This window comes from Pagrus pagrus (assembly GCF_965226575.1).
Source record: "Pagrus pagrus genome assembly, chromosome: 11".
NCBI lineage: Eukaryota > Metazoa > Chordata > Actinopteri > Spariformes > Sparidae > Pagrus > Pagrus pagrus.
In genome coordinates, this window is record NC_140195.1 from 27151909 (window position 1) to 27171037 (window position 19129).

The window sequence follows — 19129 nt, forward strand, 5'->3', positions numbered from 1 at the left end:
CCAATTCATGAGACAACCTCATGAAATTCACCTACTTTTGCTGATTAATAAAACAATTCAAGGATTCACTCAACATTTGGGAAATTGTGCTTATTTGTTTGTTGTCTCAGTTGCGGAGATAAATAACTCCAGCGCTGGTTTGTGTATGGATTAAATAAAATGGATGTATCATGTTAATTGCTATCGTTAGAGACGCTGGTGGACATATTTTGCAAGAACAAGTTCCACCTGCCTCTGCAGTTTTTGCTAATCAAAGATAAACGATTCACAGCTCTAACTTCATACTTCACACAGACATGAGAGTTGCATTTATCCTCTCATCTTTCTTGGCAAGAAAGCATAAAATTCATTTTTCAACTTCTTAATGTACAGTATGTATGGTGATGTTGTGAAGTAGTAGTAGGATCATGGGAGCTGTTGTAAGTAATAAGTAATGCAATTGATAATTCCTTAAATAACTTGCAAAGCACTCTTCATCATTAACCTACCCTTTAAATTTGTGTTTATTTTGATTTATTTTTTGGAAAAGCTGACTTAAAACAGCCAAAAATAGGTAGTCAAAGTAAAAGTTGACTTTACTTAAAGGGGCACTACATAGTTTTGGAGATTAAATATTAATGAGTTAAAAATTTCCCATAACTAAATAAACAAGCTGTTCTCGGAGGAAAATAAGGTCCCAGAACACTGTTTGAAGCTAGAAAGGTGGCAGGGTCCGCCACATATAAACAAAGTAAAACAGTAAAAGTAAAAAGAAACTTGTTTTGTCCTTTAAGATCCTTTGTCCCTTGTCCTTATCCTTTGTCCTTTGGTTATTCAGTTTATTCAGTCATGAAAACATGAATTTACTTATTTAGTTTGTTTAGGCTGAAAAAAGTCAGTAAGTGAAGATCTTTCTCTTCTCATTAAAATTTCTTCCCCAAAACTACAAAGTGCACCTTTAATGGTACAATATGTAAGAATTTTGGTTTAAACATTTTAAATACAACAGCAGAAAAACAAATGAGCAAAAATGATCAACAGAATACGAAGAAATGAGAGTTTAGACAATATATTAAAGTCGTCTCTGTGTTGTGTTACATATATCTTGTGAAATTGGCAGCTAACCAGCTAGCCCTGAGCTGATACCACTCTGAGCTTCAATTCGGACCGCTAGCTGCATGGCTAAGTAAGCTAACTAGCTAACGGCAGCTACAGTTCGCAGCTACTCTGGTGATATGCTGTCCCCTACTTGTTTGGAGTATGAGTTTGAGAGACGGCCAATTCTTACATGTTGGACCTTCAAGAAATGTGAGGAAACCACTTACCTCAGAAGGACCAAGTAAAGTCATCTCTTACATTTCACTAGTATGAGCTGAAAAACTTAAACAACTTAAAAATGATTTGTCTAATTCACTTGGTAATTTTAAAGTAATTTGATTCCTCGATTTCAGCTTGTCAGTTTTTACAGTATACTGAAGCATGTTTGTTTCACAAAAAGACCATTGTTTGTGGATTGAAAATCGAAAATGACCTTGCATAGCAGGAGGAATGCTTTTAGGTTAAAATATGCACAACACCAACACAATAGCATCATCACAAACAATGCTCCTGTTCCGTTTTCATGTCCGTCTTTCACACTGTATACAAGCTGCTGCTCTACAGACCCCACTGAGCAGTGGAAGCACGTCTGTGCCTTGATTAAAGCTACAGAGGCATGTAAGTGATCTTTCTCTGCTATTGATTAATGAGAACAGGTGAACTGAACAGAATAACCAAGTGGGTAAACACACACTAATTTAATCAGTGGGGCTATCAAGTGGCCTCGGTAAGAGGCCTTTTTTAAAAATATCTCCCTCCATGGCATCCCAGCACCTAATTTTAGCAGTGATTGTCCTGTTCATCTATCCTTATCAGGCAGAATCAACTCAACACCTGCAGAGAGAGAAATCATTCGGATTTAATCAAAGGAATTGTTACCTAAGCTTGGTTACTCTGCTTCCACACTGAAGTATTGGCATAGCAGAATGTGCCCAAGTTTATAATTAAATTAATTCAGATTTTATTCAGAAAAGTAAAATAAATACTTACACATCAAACCTCAGGTTTTGTTTCTCTTCAAAGAAGAAATCCAGCACAAACTTTCTGACGAAATCTGGATTCCGAGTGTTATCGATGACCTCTGTCCTGCCAAACTACGAGAATAGAAAGAAAGTGATAATTGGTGGTGATTGGCGGCATTGATTAATGAGTCAATATATGCTTATTAGGCTAATAAGGAGGATGAAATGCACTGGAGAAAGAAGAGATTACATTTAATGAGATTCAGCATGATATTAGCATTGTAAAATTTAAAAAAAGGTTTGGAATTCATAAATACAAATGTCCTCTGCAAAAATTTCACCACACTGTATCTCACTGGGCTTCATTGTGCTGTATGCTAAATCTGTGTCCCCAGAGAAATCAGGAAGCTACATTGGCACCAGCTCTCCACCCTGCGAGCCCACAGAGTTCCGTTCCCAGCCTCCCTCCTGGGCCGTGCCGCTCCTCCATCTCCGTGACAATCACACCAATAATCCCCCCAGTGGACTGCCAGCCTCGCCTCCGTGGCCTGGCCCCGACAGCACCGTGTAATGAGCTATTGATCTTGGCACTGCCTCACCCCAGCCTCAATACCTCTACTCATGTCTTTAGTGTCCAGTGCACATAATCCGTGCTATCAACTGCGTCCCCAGCCTATCCATTACTGAAGCCTCGCAGGGGAGTGTATTGGACCTCAGAAACTACCTGCCACATCGACCTGAGGGGAAAATCTTGTGATATTTCCCTGTAGTGTTTCTAATTTTAGGGCTGGGGGCCTTTGGTTTATGATCTCACTCAGGCGTGATTGGTTAATAGGTGCTGGGGCATTCTGGTTGAAGGCTGGGGAATTGCTTTGTTACTGGGGAAGAAATAAGAGTATACATAGCAGATGGCAAGACATTCATTGGTTACAGCACAGGCTATGTAGACCTATCAAATGGGTCTATTACAAATACCATGGTTTTCTTTCAAATATCTCTAATGTAACCCTTTGATTTACTGTTTTTCAGTAAACAATCATTCGGTGTCAGAAGTGCAATGTTAAATAACATCAACAGCGGTGCACAAAAGAAGGATTTGTGCTTTGAGTTGTTGCCCATGTGTGTGGATGTGTACAGCTGTTGTGTGTTGACATGTAAAAGGTTTACATTCATTTTTAAGCAGTTTATTGAAGGCTTGTTGCCAAGGAAATGTGCAGGTCTCATGCTGGGAACTGGCTGTGTCTAATAGCTTATTTATTCGTATTACAGTAAAAGTACAGCAGTACAGAGGCTGTCAATATGTATTGTGTACGGTATAACGTAGGCTGCAGAATGGAGGGAACTGACCCTGAACTTAGCACTTTGTTTGTGTTTTACAGCATGACCTTGGTAGGACTCATGTGGACTCAACACCTGGAAAAAACCCAGATTAACATGTATTCAGGTTTATAATAATAACGTTGGCCCTGGCTCAGGAGGTAGAGCAGGTCATCCACTAATCACAGGGTCAATGGTTCGATTCCTGGCTCCGACTGCATATCAGAATGTCCTGACAATGAACCCCAGATTGCTCCCAATGGCCGTTCCACTGATCTGTGTGAGAATGGCTTAGAGTAGAAAATTTGTGGGGTGCATTAGTATGCTCTATTGCTCCTGATGAGAAGGTCAGTACCTCGCATGGCAGCCTCTGCCATCAGTGTGGGTGAGTGGGTGAATATGACAGGTGTTGTATAGTGCTGTGAGTGGTCGTTAGACCAGAAAGTGCTATATAAGTGAATGTCCATTTACAATTTGAGAGGATAACGAGTAGCCTAATGTGAGTTCAAAGTATATTACTCCCCACCTTGAATATGATCTTCAGCATTTCATAACTCTTTTATAGTCGTGATGGAATATACAATAATCACATTTAAATAGGTCATTGTGTGTTAGTGTCGGATAGTGAGAAGCTGATGAAGAAAATGTTTCTTCCGGGACCTTTAATGCAAACAAGAGAACCTGAAAATAATCAGACCTCACACCAGAAAGCTGCAGAGCAAAATCCATCTGAAGTTCCTCTCAGAATATTTAGTTGTGTAAGGTTGGTGACATGGTGAAGCTGGTGGGCCGACTGTTATTATTCTAGCCAGCAGGGACAGGTTAATGCTAGTCAGTCAATAGCTCCTGGCGCTTTTTTTTTCTCTGTCCGTCCCTCTTGGCATCTCGTTGACTGGATTGCAAATTGTTTAATTCAGTAAAGAGTTTTATTGCATGGGGGAAAAAATGCTCTCAGAGCTAATAACTGACAGTGAGCCTGTTGCTAAACAAGATCGTTAGCTTGTTTGCCAACTAAGTTAACACAGTATATTCATAAGATTCATGTGTCACTCAAGTGTCTCAAGTGACTGCAGACTACTTTATACCCCAACAGTGGAGGCTAAAATAGGAATTGATTATGCAACAGAGCTAAAAGGCTTTGAAAGATTCCCAAATTTTAGAGCATAGATCTATAACCAAAGATGGCACCACACCTATCAGTCCAATGAGAATTACTAGCCTGGCGCATACTGCAAAAAGTTCTCTAGCTTCTGGGTTCACTTCCTGGGTATTCGACCAACTGAATATACTTTATGCAGTAACGTTTCATAGCCAACGATATAGCCCATAGACTACATTGTGATTATGTCACAGATTTTTTTTAATCACTTTTCTTGGCCCAAGGAAAGTTTTTCAAATATGAAACCTCCAAGGATTCGAAGTGTCCCGTTACAGATGTCTCTTTTATGGTGGGGGTCTATGGGGTAAATGCTGTCCAGGTCTAATCGAGGTTGAAATAATACATCCATGCTCTCCAGCACTGCCAAGACGGTTAGTTAATGGTCAATGTCAGTGTCAATGTTTCGATAAACGTTCCATGGATTTACTTTACCCCCACAAGTGAATGCACTAACACACCAACTACATTAAAAGCATTGATTTCCCCACAAAGTTTTGTTGCTCTAAATGCTGCAGTGAGTCAGGCCTTTATTCTTGTTTTACAGCATGTAGTCACACAGATACGTCTTTGTAGTCCTCCATGGGCAACCATGATGATTATTTGTGGGAGCGTGTAAGTGGAGGATGGTATCCATGGGCAGGGGAAATTGGAAGTGCTTGTGATAAAGAAAATAAAAATGTGCACAGCCTGAAGAAGAAGAAGAAGCACAAAATAGCAACAGCTGAACACAAACCACTTCAAAAAAGCTCTCTATTATGGAGGGTTGAAGATGGACTATTTTGAGACATCGTGTTAGACCTTTAGGATATAGTAGAATAGAACAAATGCTACTTGCACAGATTGATCTTTGCTTGCCAATAATGAATGCTAATGCCCTTTTTGACAAACTTTCATTGACAAATTATAAAGAGTTTTTCAAATGCAAAACATGGTGTCAAAAGACAAGAAAGGATTTTGTCAGGTTTCTATTCAAGCACAATTATCTGCTCATAGTGTCTATGTGTACGGCTGACAGCGAGATGTTTACTCTGCTGGTTGCAGTGCAATTCATGCCGTGTTTTTGATTAAGCCCTGCCACATGGAAGAAAAAGGTGTGAGGTGTCTTGGAATGAGGGGATCAGCAGAGCCCCCGATGACACATCAGTGTTGACTTTGAATTTGCAAATGGGCAAATACATCGACTAAAGGCAGAATGTCATCGGCAAATTAGCTGAAGGGAAATAGGGCTAAGAGATGACATGCAAATGCGTCTACAAGCCAAAGAGAGTGACTGAAAAAAAGGAAGGAATTCAAATGAGCAGAAATGAATGGAAGGTCACGTGACCTCACCTTAAGAAAGAGTGACAGAGGGCGAGACGGCGAGAAGTTGAGCGGAGCAGACGATGCATATTTGATGAGGTATCTCCCAGCCCTGAGTCATGATGTGAATTCATTTTATCTAACATCAAACACCTGGTATAATGAGATCAATTTTATTTATTCATTCTTTAACCTGTACTAAAAATTCATCAGCTTGGGTCAAGCATATGAAGCTTTTCCTTCCTTCCTGAGTCTATTTCCGACAGCAGTGGTTACACTTGTGTGGGCAAGTGAAGAGGTTGACACTTTCAATTTTCTACAACAATGTTCTCAGGGGCTTGCAGTGAGTTGCCTCCGGACTTCATCTTAATAACCCTCTCGCTTAGCCCTGACTGAAAGTCCTAAAAGTTAACACTCATTATATTAAATTCCTAAAAGAAATGCACATATCTGGCAGACAGGTAGACACCGATATTGGATATAAATGTTAGAGAACAAAAGGTTGCTTAACTTACCTCCCTCCATTCTTTGGTTCCCACAGCCTGCAAATACAACACGACCACTGGAAGGGAAAGAGGAGGAGAAGAAGCCGAAGGGGAAGCGTGATGAAAAGAAGACAAAAAGAAGCTATTCAATTTAGTGATTAGTCTGATGGGTTTTTTTTTTTTACATGTTGGCACCTGCGGCACCTGAGAGACATCAAAACTCTCAGGTAAGAAAATCAATGCTACCCACGCTAATTGTCATTAGATCTGTCTCAGCTAGAAGCAATGTCGATAATCTCTTAATAAAAAAAAATTGCAACACCGTTATCAGACTGAAAACTCAAGACAATTAAGGGATTTAATTGTATTTAATCTTTAATAAACACATTCAATAAGACAAAAGAGGAGTTCAGGATAATGGAAAAACATATTAACAGAATATTTTTTTCTTGGGCTCATTCTCACTTTTCCTCCACGTATACCTACATAACAGTGAAGGAGTAATCAATCTGGACATTTTATGCCTCGCAGATATGTTGTCACCACCTTCAGACAGGCCTCTCCCTGCCTATTAATATCTATAATTACAAAAGGCAGAACAACTGTGCATTATAAAATGAAACATATAGCTCATTGATGACTGTCCTCCAAGGAAAAAGAAAGAATCAGTATTTTTAACAAGTCCCCAAAACACCATGTTCATGCTGCCATAGTAATTACTGTATGACTCATATCCCTTGTGCGCAAAGGAGGTCGTTGACGTTATTCCCAACAATTGTTTGATGTCTTACCATTAAATCTTGCAGACATTTATGATCCCTAGAGGATGAAGCATGCTGGCTTTAGTGATCCTCTGGCTTTCCCACCAGTAAGAGTTTTGGTTCAGAGTGAAATATATCAACAATTGTTGGATTGTCATAATATTTGGTACAGACAGTCATAGTCTCCAGAGGATGAATCCTACTGATGTTGGTGGTCCCTGGGTTTTTCATCTAGTGCCATCATCCAGTCAGAAATCTCTCAATCTGCAAGATGGACTGGCACAACATTTTGCTAAACATATTCATGTTCCCCTTAGGATGAATCGTACTGACTTTGAAATTCCTCTGATTTGTCCACCAGGCGTCCAACGGTTTTCATCAGAGAAAAATGTCTCAACAACTGATGGATTGTCATGAAATTTGGTCAAGACAATCAGGGTCTCCAGAGGATGAATATTACCATTGTTGGCAATCCCATTACTTTTCATCCAGCACCCTCATCCAGTCAGATATATCTACATCTCCCAGATGGACTGGCACAACATTTTGGTAAAGATATTCATGTTCCACAGAGCATGAATCCTACAGACCCAGTTATCCTGACTTTTCCACCAGTTCCACCAGGAGACAGTTTTGGTTCAGAGTAAAATATCTCAACAACTGTTGGATTGTCATTAAATTCATTACACACAATCATGGTCTCCAGAAGATGAATCCCACTGATGTGGTGATCCCCTGACTTTTCATCTAGTGCTGCCATCCTATTAAATATCTCTGCATCTACCAGATGGACTGGTACAACATTGTGATACAACAAGCTAGCTGTGTTCCCTCTCAGCGATTATAAGCCTAAGTTCAAGTATGGGTCCCCTGACTGACCATTATTTGTGCCTTCCTGTTATAAAATCCTACGGTGGTTTGTTCACCAAACATTACATTTGTCTTCTGCAGAGAATTCTTGCTTCGAGTGTTCTGCATGAATAAGGCAGCGGCAGCCCAATTATAACTCACATATTTATCATGTTGTCATGTTAGGATTATGTTCATGCATATGCAAACAAAGAACACTCACTAAAGGCTCTTATGGGATGTATTAATAATTGGCCTAGTGTTGCTGTTGGTGTCTAGACGGGCACCATCAGCGACTGTGTGCCTCTGTGAAGTTTGGACATTAGCTCTAATGAACTTCAGACTGTCTGGACGATTAAAACCACATTTTCCCTCCTAATGAGCAATTAACAGAGGGGAGATAAAGAGAAAGGGCAGCAGGCAGCGGACCTTTTGGGCATTGTGTCTTGAGAAGAAAACAAACATTTCTTTGTCAGATTGTTAACAATAAGGGAAAGGTTTTTGTGAATCAATTAAAAGTTAATCAGTTTGTGAATGTTAGCCTTCAATTTAATTACAGAAACAAAAAACATTCAAGGCAAACACACTCCAGAGATTTAATCTACTTGTATCAAAGTTACACCCCAACGTTCTCTCTGCCCCAACAACTAAAATAATGATGTTCAAGAGGCAGAGAGTATGTCTCTATCTGAGATAGAGAAGTGAAGTCACAGGTCCTTTATGTCTACCCGGGCTGCAGAGTAACAGCACCACAGCTAGACAGTGGACTCAGACTAATCTGCGTCAAGGCTACATCAGTGTCGGCAGCGTCCGGAGAACCTGGCTGATTGCCTGCTTCATGGAAAGTGAAAAGACGGAGCCCATCTGGTCAGCCACAGAGTGGAATAATCACAAGGCAATTCGTTTTTACTCTGAACCCTACTCCAACTACAAGTCCCGACAACGGTATGGCTGCAGGACGGGTACGCAGGTGACTCTGAACTGAGCACAAATCATATACAAACAGGAAGAGACACTTTGAGGTGCAGTGGAGCCCCCACGCCTTCTCCTGTTGTTGGCAAACTGGATAAAACACTGATGAAATACAATGGCCAATTTCATTTTTGTGTTAAAAAATGTGCCTCGTCTATAAACACTTCTCACTTACACAAAAAATGTGAACTCAAACGTACTTCAATGTAGATAAAACATTTAAGAACTACCTTACTCAGCCATTTAAAGGGGGTATTGTCACTGGGATGTGCAACATTATTTAATATGCAAAACTGCCAATATTCCAAATGTCAAATAACACACTGTAGTTATTAAGCTCCACATTAGAAGGAAGCAGTAGAAAATAACAGACTTAAATTTAACACATCTAAAGCTAGCGTTAGCGAGTATTTCCCATATAAAGTGTTGAGGAAAACAACGACGAAAAATGTTCACAACAACAGCTTTTCCATGATTAAGACAAGACAATGACAAATTAAAAAGAGATCTTTGTTAATAAAAACTGACTAAATAATATATATTGTTTTTGCCTACAAGACACGACTAAAATGTTTGTCAATCTACCAGACATCCGAATATGCACGGGAGTGAGGGTCTAGTCCGTCTGTCACAATAGTTGCAGATACACAGAATCCCTGGCAATGCTGTCCGAATTGACAGCGAGGCAGTGACATTATGATGGTTTCAACCAAAAAAAGGGGTTTGGTCAGAAAATAAAAAGAATAGATAGAATTCGGCAGAAAGTAAAACACAATGCAGTAAAAGGAGACTGGGAGATACCCTGCGGACTGTAAATTAAGTAGGAGGAATATAAGCGGCCTGAAGAGACAGCTGAAGGTGAACCACCCTGCTATTAATGACAAGGTGAGTCGGCTATGTCCCAGTGTTAAATAAGCATATATGTTTGCTAATGTTTAGTCAGAGTTACTGGGATGTCAGCTTGTAGCAAATTTGCTAGCAAGCGATGTTAGCAAAATGATGAATGAATGAGTCTAACTTCAAGGCTAACATCGGCTACGTTAATACGATAGTTAATGTTAGTTTGGCAGCTTCAAAGCTGGTGAGTGAAACACAACACAAGGCTTGAAATTAATCTTACAACCTGTCTAGGACAAATAAAGGTTTTGGTCAGACAACTGAAATGATATAGTATATATTGTTTGCTTTGCTGTTTTCACTTACTTGTTCCTACAGTATCTAAAAATACTTAATTCAAGACTTGAACTTCCATCCATTAAATGAAACCCCAGCTGACATTGGTCGATGGTGAGGTAAACCCTGGATGAGTCGCCAGTTCATCATAGGCTGACATATAGGGATAAACAACCATTTACACCCACCCGATAGTGACCGATTAACCAATGGAGTCAACAGGAGACAATGTTGTTTCTGAGATGAAACCGCAATTTCTTTTGGAAGATATTTGTGTATGATTTCTTAGCTCCAGGGCCAGGTGAGCATATTTATGGATACATTGTTTTGCACTAGTGTGATATTAATGGTAGTGTAAGTACAACCTGCACAGCAGCCTGATCAAACTGTCTGCCGTGCTGAGAAATCTGCAAATAGAGTGGCGTATGGATGGTGTATTTTTGTAGGCTAACCCTGAAGTAACCATTGCTCTGGTTCCCTTGACAGAAAGCCTGTGTGATATTTGAATTGGATTTTTGGATAAACGCAGAAAATAAGCTCTGTGACACAAGTTTATGATACTTACACGTTATCTTCAGGAAGATAATCTTCACAGATGGTCACCACTTTTGTGATTTTTGAAGCATTAAGTAAAAAGCTAATGCTAGGCTATGAACACACTATTGCAGCCGCATGACAAACGTCACCACCGCTAAGCGTCTTACTACACGATTACTACACACGTTTTCTATAAACTGATCAATGTACAAGTTGTAAAGTTAGAGTCAGAATAGTTTGTAACTAAAGTCGGCCTGAAATGAAGGACTAGTGAGTAGATGAGCCTCTGTGTTCGTTGTGATGACGTTTAATGTTCCTGACAACCTCTGCTGTCCCATTTAGCCACTAAAACTACGAAGCATTAAAATGACTAAAACTAAAATAGCTGCCAAAATTAACATTGCGAGGATAAAAATTACTACGAGGAAATAGTGTTGTTAATTGTTAAATAATGCAACAAGGCAAGAAGCAATGCAACATAATGTCAAAGGATGTGACTGAGGTAGAATTCACTGCAGTGTGACAAACAGACGACCAGGGAATTAAAAAAATAAATTATGAGGCGTATATTAATCTTCTCTGGATACTGTGTCAGTCAAACAAGCAAGGAGATACCTGCTCTATTAATTCAGCTCCTGGAGGCACAGTCACCTGATGTTAACGGTGTTATATTGAGTTTAACAGCGATAATTGTGTGTAATAAAAATCAGAAAATGGTGTATTAATATGTATTTGGCCCAGAGGAGGTCGAGCCACTTAAACCACCATGTGCGCACGTCACTGTCAGCACATATTTCACCGCCATGCATTTCTTTACTGGATTGCTACGAGACGTAAAGAACATGTAATCTCCAGCACGCACATATGTACTTGCAAGAAATCCCTTCTACATTATATAATTTATGTCCTGTCGGTGTGTTGAGTGTAATTGAAAATGCCAGAGTTTCCTTTCTGGACTCATCCGGCTAAGGCTGAGCAAGCTGACAGCGAGAGTCACCTGTGTGAAGGGTTTTTTTCGACTTGGGATTTCTTGCTGCCTCCCTCTCGGATTTGCGCTGCAGGAAAATATAATCAGAGAGTAGGCAGACACAGACAGGATGCCACAGGCTTACTTACAGGCTGAGGGCACAAGCTGCTCACGGTGAGGTGAGACAGAGAGGTGGTCGGGAGGCAGGAGCATGGGTAGGTGGGGGGATGGAAAGAGAGGACTGGAGGACAAGATTGAATATTAAAGAGAAGGACAAGGAGGGAAGGTGGAATAAGAATAATAGGTAAAGTGAGAGGGACAAAGACTAGAGAAAAGGATAAAGAAAGCGAGACATGATGAAGGTAGGAGATGAGACGGACAGACGATTGCTTGGCAAATAGAAGCTGAGTGGAAATCCGAGTCCAACACAGTCAGGTGGTGGCAGATTTCAGCTGGAGAAGATGCGGTGGGTTTATGGGCTTGACTGTCAGAAATCCCCCACAGATGCACCTCTCACACAACAATTTAGGTGAGGCACGGTGGGCACACAGCCCCCCCGCTAGTCTATTGATCTCCTGCCAAGAGAGGGATAAGGCGAGAGAGCCCCGAACCTTTGGAGGCCATTTCTTGAACCTCAGTGGAGCAGCTATGACAAAGCTGCGTGGTTGGGAGCCAATATAGGGAGATATTCTCCACCTGGCAGGGTTTTCTCTGTGAAAATCCAGCCTTCTTAAGAGCCTTAATCATAAAAGAGATGCCGCAATAGCAAAGAGCAAGACATCACTTTTAACTGGAATAGCAGAGATCCCCCTGATTCTCAAAATCAAGTTCATGTGGGGATGTTTCTCTGCCCAAAATAATAAAATTGAATCCCAAACCAAAACACTGACTTATGACCGTCTTATAATGTTTTTTTCATTTTAACATGCACACACTGAGCAACAATCTTTTGAAGAATTTAATTCCACCAGTCCAATATTAACTTTCATTTTAGCTCTGTTTTGATCTCTAACGACTCCTGAGGGAAATATCAGGCTAAAGCAGCTAAACGCTCTGCCAGATTCACCGCTAACTTTGCCTGTCTGCTGTACAGTAGGAAGTGTACGTTTTTTTCACTGACACTTGGTGCTGCTGGCAACTACATCGGTGAGGGCAGTGAGACAAAACAGTACAGCTACAGGCCTGAAAATCCTGAGAAAACTGGGACGCGATCAGCCTAGCTTAGCATAGAGACTGGAAGCAAGGCAAACAGCTCCAAAAAACACCTACATGTAACAGCACTGTCAAAGCTCATTGCATAAGATAACACATTGTCTCTTGTTTTTTTTTTATCTCTGTCATTAATGCAAAAACATGAACATTTAAAAAGCAAACAAACAAACAAACAAACAGTGGCTATGCAAACTGCAGCACTTGGGTTTTATTTCATACATTGAATTAATTCATTTATTTATCATCACTTGGTTATCTGTGGAGGGGCCATCCTGTAAGGTAAAACAGGGTATTAAATTGCTCCTTAAAGGAAAAATTCTACTCACCCCGATGCCAACAGCAAGTCAGGTGAAGTTTTGTAGTGCACAAAAACATTTCTGAGGCTTCACGGCAAAAGCAATGTGTCAGCTTTCTCCTAAACAACTAAAGTAGATGGAGATTTGTTTGAAAAAGTAACCAAAAAAAAAAACGGCAGACGGATAGCGAAATCTCGTAGTCTAAGTATCCAGAAGCTCAGAGATCCCACGCTGATTTGAAAAGATGTTATCTATACAAACAACAGGAGTACGTTTTGGCTTAAAAAGGGTGTAAATAGCATCTTCTCAGATCAATTTCAGATTTCAGAGTGTCTACAGACGGAGCCATATTATGGGGTGTTGTTTTCACTATTTAAAACGTTTAACAAGTCCCAGTCTACAGCTACCTGTTGTTTACTGTTTTACTGTGAAGCTCCAGAAATGTTTTGTGGACTACGAAACTTCACCTGACTTTCCATCAGCATGGAGGTGCAGTTCATTTTTGGGTGAACTGTTCCTTTAAAATGCACACAGCCATGCTCATAACTGTGAACCTGTAAATGTGAAACAGCTGAATACTGCTTCGCCATATTGTCTTAATGTGTGTGTCAACACAATCCTGACCGAGAAGGGACACATTTTATAAAGAATAGCCTTTTTAAATGAATATGGCAGTTAAATGGAGTGGGGTGGAATCAACAGGGGTCACTCACTCTTTCAGATCTCATCAGGAGACTTGAGGACCAATTAGAGACCAGTGACCTTTGTTTAGATGGTACGGCTCAGGCCTTGCCCTTATTCACCTCTGCCACTGAGCCTTTATTTAAGTGTAATCGACCGCTGTATAAACAATGAATGAGGAGGATGTTATATGTCATTTTTAATGCCATGCTTTTCATCTTCCAACAATTAAAAGTTATTTTCTTAAAGTTTATGCTCAAACACTTACAGCAGCGACACCCCCCCATCCACACACACACACATGTACACACACACACACACACACACACACACACACACACACACACTGAGAGAACATTGCCTGCAAAAGTAATAAAAGACCCAAAAATAACTGAATTCTAAATGAACAAAAAAAAAAAAAAACCCCAGCCAGAATCATATAGTTTATTTATCAAAATCTTCCAGATGAGTCATTTTAAAACCACAGCGGGCACTGGAATGGATTTTTAGAACAGGAAAACGAACAAACTCTCAAACCACACCTGCTGTGCTATAACAAAACATTCACTCCTACCTTACAGTGAGTCACAATCCTCCACCAGATGCAGCAAACTGAATGTACAGCGAGCATCACATCTAAACAGTGTCTAGAATTTAATCAACATGACTCACTGGCTTTGCAAAGAGAGACCACACAGAAGAATCATGTACAATTATGTTAATCCAATCGATGCTACACATAATTGTATTTAATTTTAAAACAGTTCTGGGCTGGTGGGAGCGGGGAGGCCGTCTCTCCTACAGATTTTAATGGAGTGAAACACCCATGCATGTGGCTGAAAACTGTCAGTACTCCACTGGCAAATGATGTTACATAAGAGAAGTGGGATGTTTCATATGGGAGCCTGATAGCAGTTTAGATGGTGTTGGTTGGAAATGAAAGAGCCAGATAAATCGTGCAGGAAGTGTGTAGCTTGAGGAGCTGCACAGTGAGAACATGAAGCGGAGAAAAGATTTCCTCAAGTGCTCTCTCTTAAACTCTCAAAGTTTTACTGTGCCAATGTCATCAGTGATTTTCTTTGTACTTCGGGGCTGACATGATGTCAATGTAATACGAGATTTGAATAGGAATTGGAGACTGAAATTACGCTTTTTGAAGTGCAAAAGGGTCACTTCAGAGGCAGGAAAGCTGTGCCAAACACAAAGAAGTACAGCCGTAGCTTTTGGGAATGAGAAGAAAAATATCTCATGAATTCTATTATTTTCATCTGGGTCCAAAAGAATATATCAGACCGATGCATTTGTCCCTGACCAAATGACAGAACAGCCTGTAATCTCTCTCGAGATTTCAATTTCTCTTATTACCGCAGTTCAAATAGAGAAGAATTCCACTCGCTCGGGGAAACGCACGAGAGCCGTTTGCATCCCTCCAAGGGCGACATCAATGTGGCTGAGGTCACACATGCCTAGAATGTGTGAGAGCCCCATTAAGAATGGGCCGAGTAAAACTGTTCAAAGGAGACACCATGAGTATCCTGACAAACAACAAGCAGAGCATCGCTTGAGAAAAGAGCATTGTTTCAAATCAAATATCCATCACTTAAAAAAAGTGACATGCATGAATACATTCCAAAGAGACTTAAATCACCCCTGTAAAACCAGCTAGTGATTAATTGATTTATTATACCAAATGTGATGTAAGGATCTCTTGAAACAAGTCCAAGTCCAAACGTGCTAGAGAATGACCGAAAATAACCACAAAAATACCCAAATAATACTTTTAATACAGTTATCTTACAGATGCTCATAGAGAGTCTTTTGTGATAATCAGTGCACTCATTTAAATTTAGAAACATTTGTTATGTGACAGAAACAGAGTGCTTGTAACTCAGATCTGGCAAACAGGTTTTTTTATTTATCTCTATTTATCTTTACAAATGGCTACTGGGTGGCGCTATTGTTACCAGGCTTTAATGTATTGTGCACATGCTCATGGAGAACTCATTTACCATATTTCATCTTCTTAAAGCCCACAGCATTGCAGAAGTAGCGTTTTTTATTGTTACTGTAGCACCCCCCGGGGATGAAATTGTATAAAATTTGACAACCAAGTGCAATGTGGCTGTATATACAACATTTCCAAATTTGGTCCTAATCAGATTAAGCATTGAAGAGTTGTAGTCTGTCAAACAAACGGTTAGCTATATGATATGTCGGGGTTCAGCTAATCAAAAAAAAAAAGAAAAAGGTGCGTGGCCTATCTCAATCCACTCAGCTTCATCCAAGGAGACCACACTACAGACATCTTTCTTCGACTCCACACGGTTCATGAGTTATTAGCCAAAATGTTTAATCCTTAAAAAATTAACCACCTGTTGGTGCTATTGAGCACGTGCTTTCATATGTTGAGCATGTCTCCATGTGTGCCCAGCAGGATTAGTTGGCAGCAATCATACAAACATTACCTGACTCATAACTAACTGGACAGGGTGTTAAGGCAGATACATGTGTTGGCCCTCTTTGGTTCAGAACTATCAAACAAGCTGAACATCACACATCTGACACTTTATCATAGTGTCCAGTGTTCACTCTCCTTTTAGCTCTGCTTTGGTCTCGGCTCCTGAGGGAAATATTCGTCTCCTCTTCTGTTCACCAGCTCATCTCTAACTGTCTGTCTGCTGTTTGGCTCTGAACAGGTGGTGCTGGGTTTATCAGAGCTTTCTAAAGGAAAACAACAAAAATTCTACCAAGGGTGTTTTTGGGAGGGCATCTGAGGTCCATCAATCACATAAGAATGTTTGTGTATACTCTACTGAATTCATATAAAGTCCCATAAATCTAGCTGTAACTTTATGATAAATAGTGTGTAGCCCAATTACATCTCTCCTATAAAAAGAACTGTCCTGTCTTCCCTTTGATTGACGTTCAATTTCACACTGTTTTCAGAGAATATTAACTGAAAATATAATGCGAGAATAAGTCTGTTGTTTTCAACCCCAAAAACCTAGAGGAGAAAGCACTTTCTTCAGCCCTGAGCAGTAACTGCAGTCTTTCTTTCAGGCTGGCTGTGGTCCAAACCACCTCTATGAATCAGGTGAGGCAGCTTCTGAGAGGCTGTTGCCCGAGAGGCAAAACACAGGAAAACAAAGTTTTAAAATCCCTTGCTGTTCCTCGAAAAACTGTAATTGAGCACACAGTAATAATTAATGCAGGCTTGGAAGAGGGTAGCACCACATTTATCAATTCCTCCTATCTGGATTTTGGCAACTGGACAGTTAGATGACACCATTTAGAGAGATTATAGTAGGTGAATCATAATGAAAGTGTAAAAGGTATGAGACTGAGCCAAAACAGTGATGTTGTGGGCTGTTAAAAAAAACAAAAAACAGAGCTGAGGGGAGCGAGTGACTGCTCAGTCTCTTTGATTTTTGAACTATTAAAGACCTCTTTCACATAGCACATCATAAAATGAGCTGTTGTTGATTGAAACAATGTTGATTATCACAGCTTTAAAAACGTTTGTGCTTTAAAAAACAATAACTGATTTGCCAGAAACGTAGGGAGGAAAGGAAAAAAAGAAACAATGCAAAGAAATGGACTGTGGAGATGACAGGTGTGACCAAAGTCCAAAATATCACCCAAAAATAGTAGAAGGGATTCGAGCACTGAAACCCTTAACTACACTGGCTGAAACCCCTAGAACCAACTCTGACCACTGCATGGCTGACATTCCTCAATGTACAGTATCTTGCACTGTTGAGGCCTTATGATGATGTTGACAAGATCTGTCCACAGACAGGCAGAAATATGATCACTGGACAGAGTACTCAGTGTGCTACTGTGTTAGTTCCTACAATAAGCGTCTCCTGGACCAGTAATGTGGGTCAGAGGTGGAAAATGTGGGGCCACACCTCTGCGCCCAGGTCCCCTTACTCGGACCACGTCCATCTTTTTAATAAACTAAAACAAATGTTGACTTGAAATGAAAATATGTTTAAATGCTATAACTGCATTTTGCAGGTAAAACAGTCGGAAAACCTCACTCAAGTCGCTAGCGTAGCAAACCGCGGCTTTATAGTAGACAAGTCCATCTTATTTGACATGTTTATCAGTGGTTATACCTGATCAGGTGTTTGTTTAGTCACGTACCTGTTCTGTCTCGGAGGCAGCGCTACCCATGCTGAAGAGCCTCTGCACAGGCAGACTGACAGTGTCGCTGAGTTGAATTTCACAGATATCAGCAGTATGTATGAAAAGGCAAGTTTGAGGATATTTTCACTTCTATCGGCCTAATATGCAAATAAGTGTTGAATGAAATGCAAGTAACGACATATTTGTTTGATAAGCGACTGTAGTGTGGGAATTAGTAATAGTAACGACATGTAAACATCTGGCACAGTACTCCAAACTGCTTCCGTGGTAGTGGTAGTACACACAGACTCACAAAGCAAAGCATTATCAGCCAACATAAAGAGTAAAAGAACCGGAAGGTTTCTTTTGCTCAGAATGAAGAGCTGTGAACTGTAACTACGTTGTCCTTGTATGTGTGCCTGCTGCTCTCTGTGCTGTTTATTCATGTCCATCCGTTGCAAGCAAGCTCCCTAGTGTAGTTCCTCACCTCAGACAGGAGCACACATTTATAGCAAAGTTATACATCCTCCATGTGTGGGCGGATATGAAGGTAATTTGATGGTGGAGTAAAAGAAACTCAAATTTAATTGACCAGGTAACGTGATACAACTTCCCCAAGGACAAACGCTGAGTCATCAATAAATTAGATAAGGAGAAGTGCTTTACAATATTGCTCTGGTGTCTTGGCACATTCTTGTACAAAGCTGCAACACACAAACACGTGCAACAGCAGATGCACACACACTTCTGGCTTAAAACTGTTGGCGCGGTTAATGACTAAAACCCCAGAGGGGGAACATGTGAGGAAGAAAATCCTTTATGAATTTTTTCACATCGCATTTTTGAGGAGCAATCGACCACTCCCTCAGGTGTGAGAAACAAAACAGGGATTCAGTGCTGCACAGAAAACAGAGTGGATATCACTAACTGGATCACTGGGTATCATAAAGTTCATCTGGTTTAAAGAACCTTCAAAGTGCAGAAGCCTGGCTCTAATTGGCTCTTTCTTTCTATTTCTGTATGTGTCCCAAATGTGCAATCATGTGCTTCCATGTTTCAAGTCTGCGTTGTTATCTCTCGTGGTATCTGTACTGCACTGGAGGTCTGTCATTGATCACTAACTTTGATCCCTGAAACCCTCACATGATAATATTCGCTCTCATCATCATAGCCTCGGAGGCTTCCACACATTTTTTTGTCTTACTCTCGCTATGCGATCTCAGGAGCTCAGTTTCACTCTCTGAGTTTGGT

At 40.4% G+C, this 19129-nt stretch overlaps 1 protein-coding gene across 1 annotated transcript in view; it reads right to left on the reverse strand.

The window, feature by feature from the left end:
• The window catches only part of cpne9 (copine family member IX), a 98576-nt gene that overhangs the window by 65114 nt on the left and 14333 nt on the right, over positions 1-19129 (reverse strand). The window contains exons 3-4 of the mRNA XM_084365686.1: positions 6330-6376; positions 2068-2171 (exon numbers count right to left, since the gene is read on the reverse strand). Of these exons, the coding sequence (XP_084221812.1) occupies positions 2068-2171; positions 6330-6376 (151 nt within the window). The remainder of the gene's footprint in view (positions 1-2067; positions 2172-6329; positions 6377-19129) is intronic.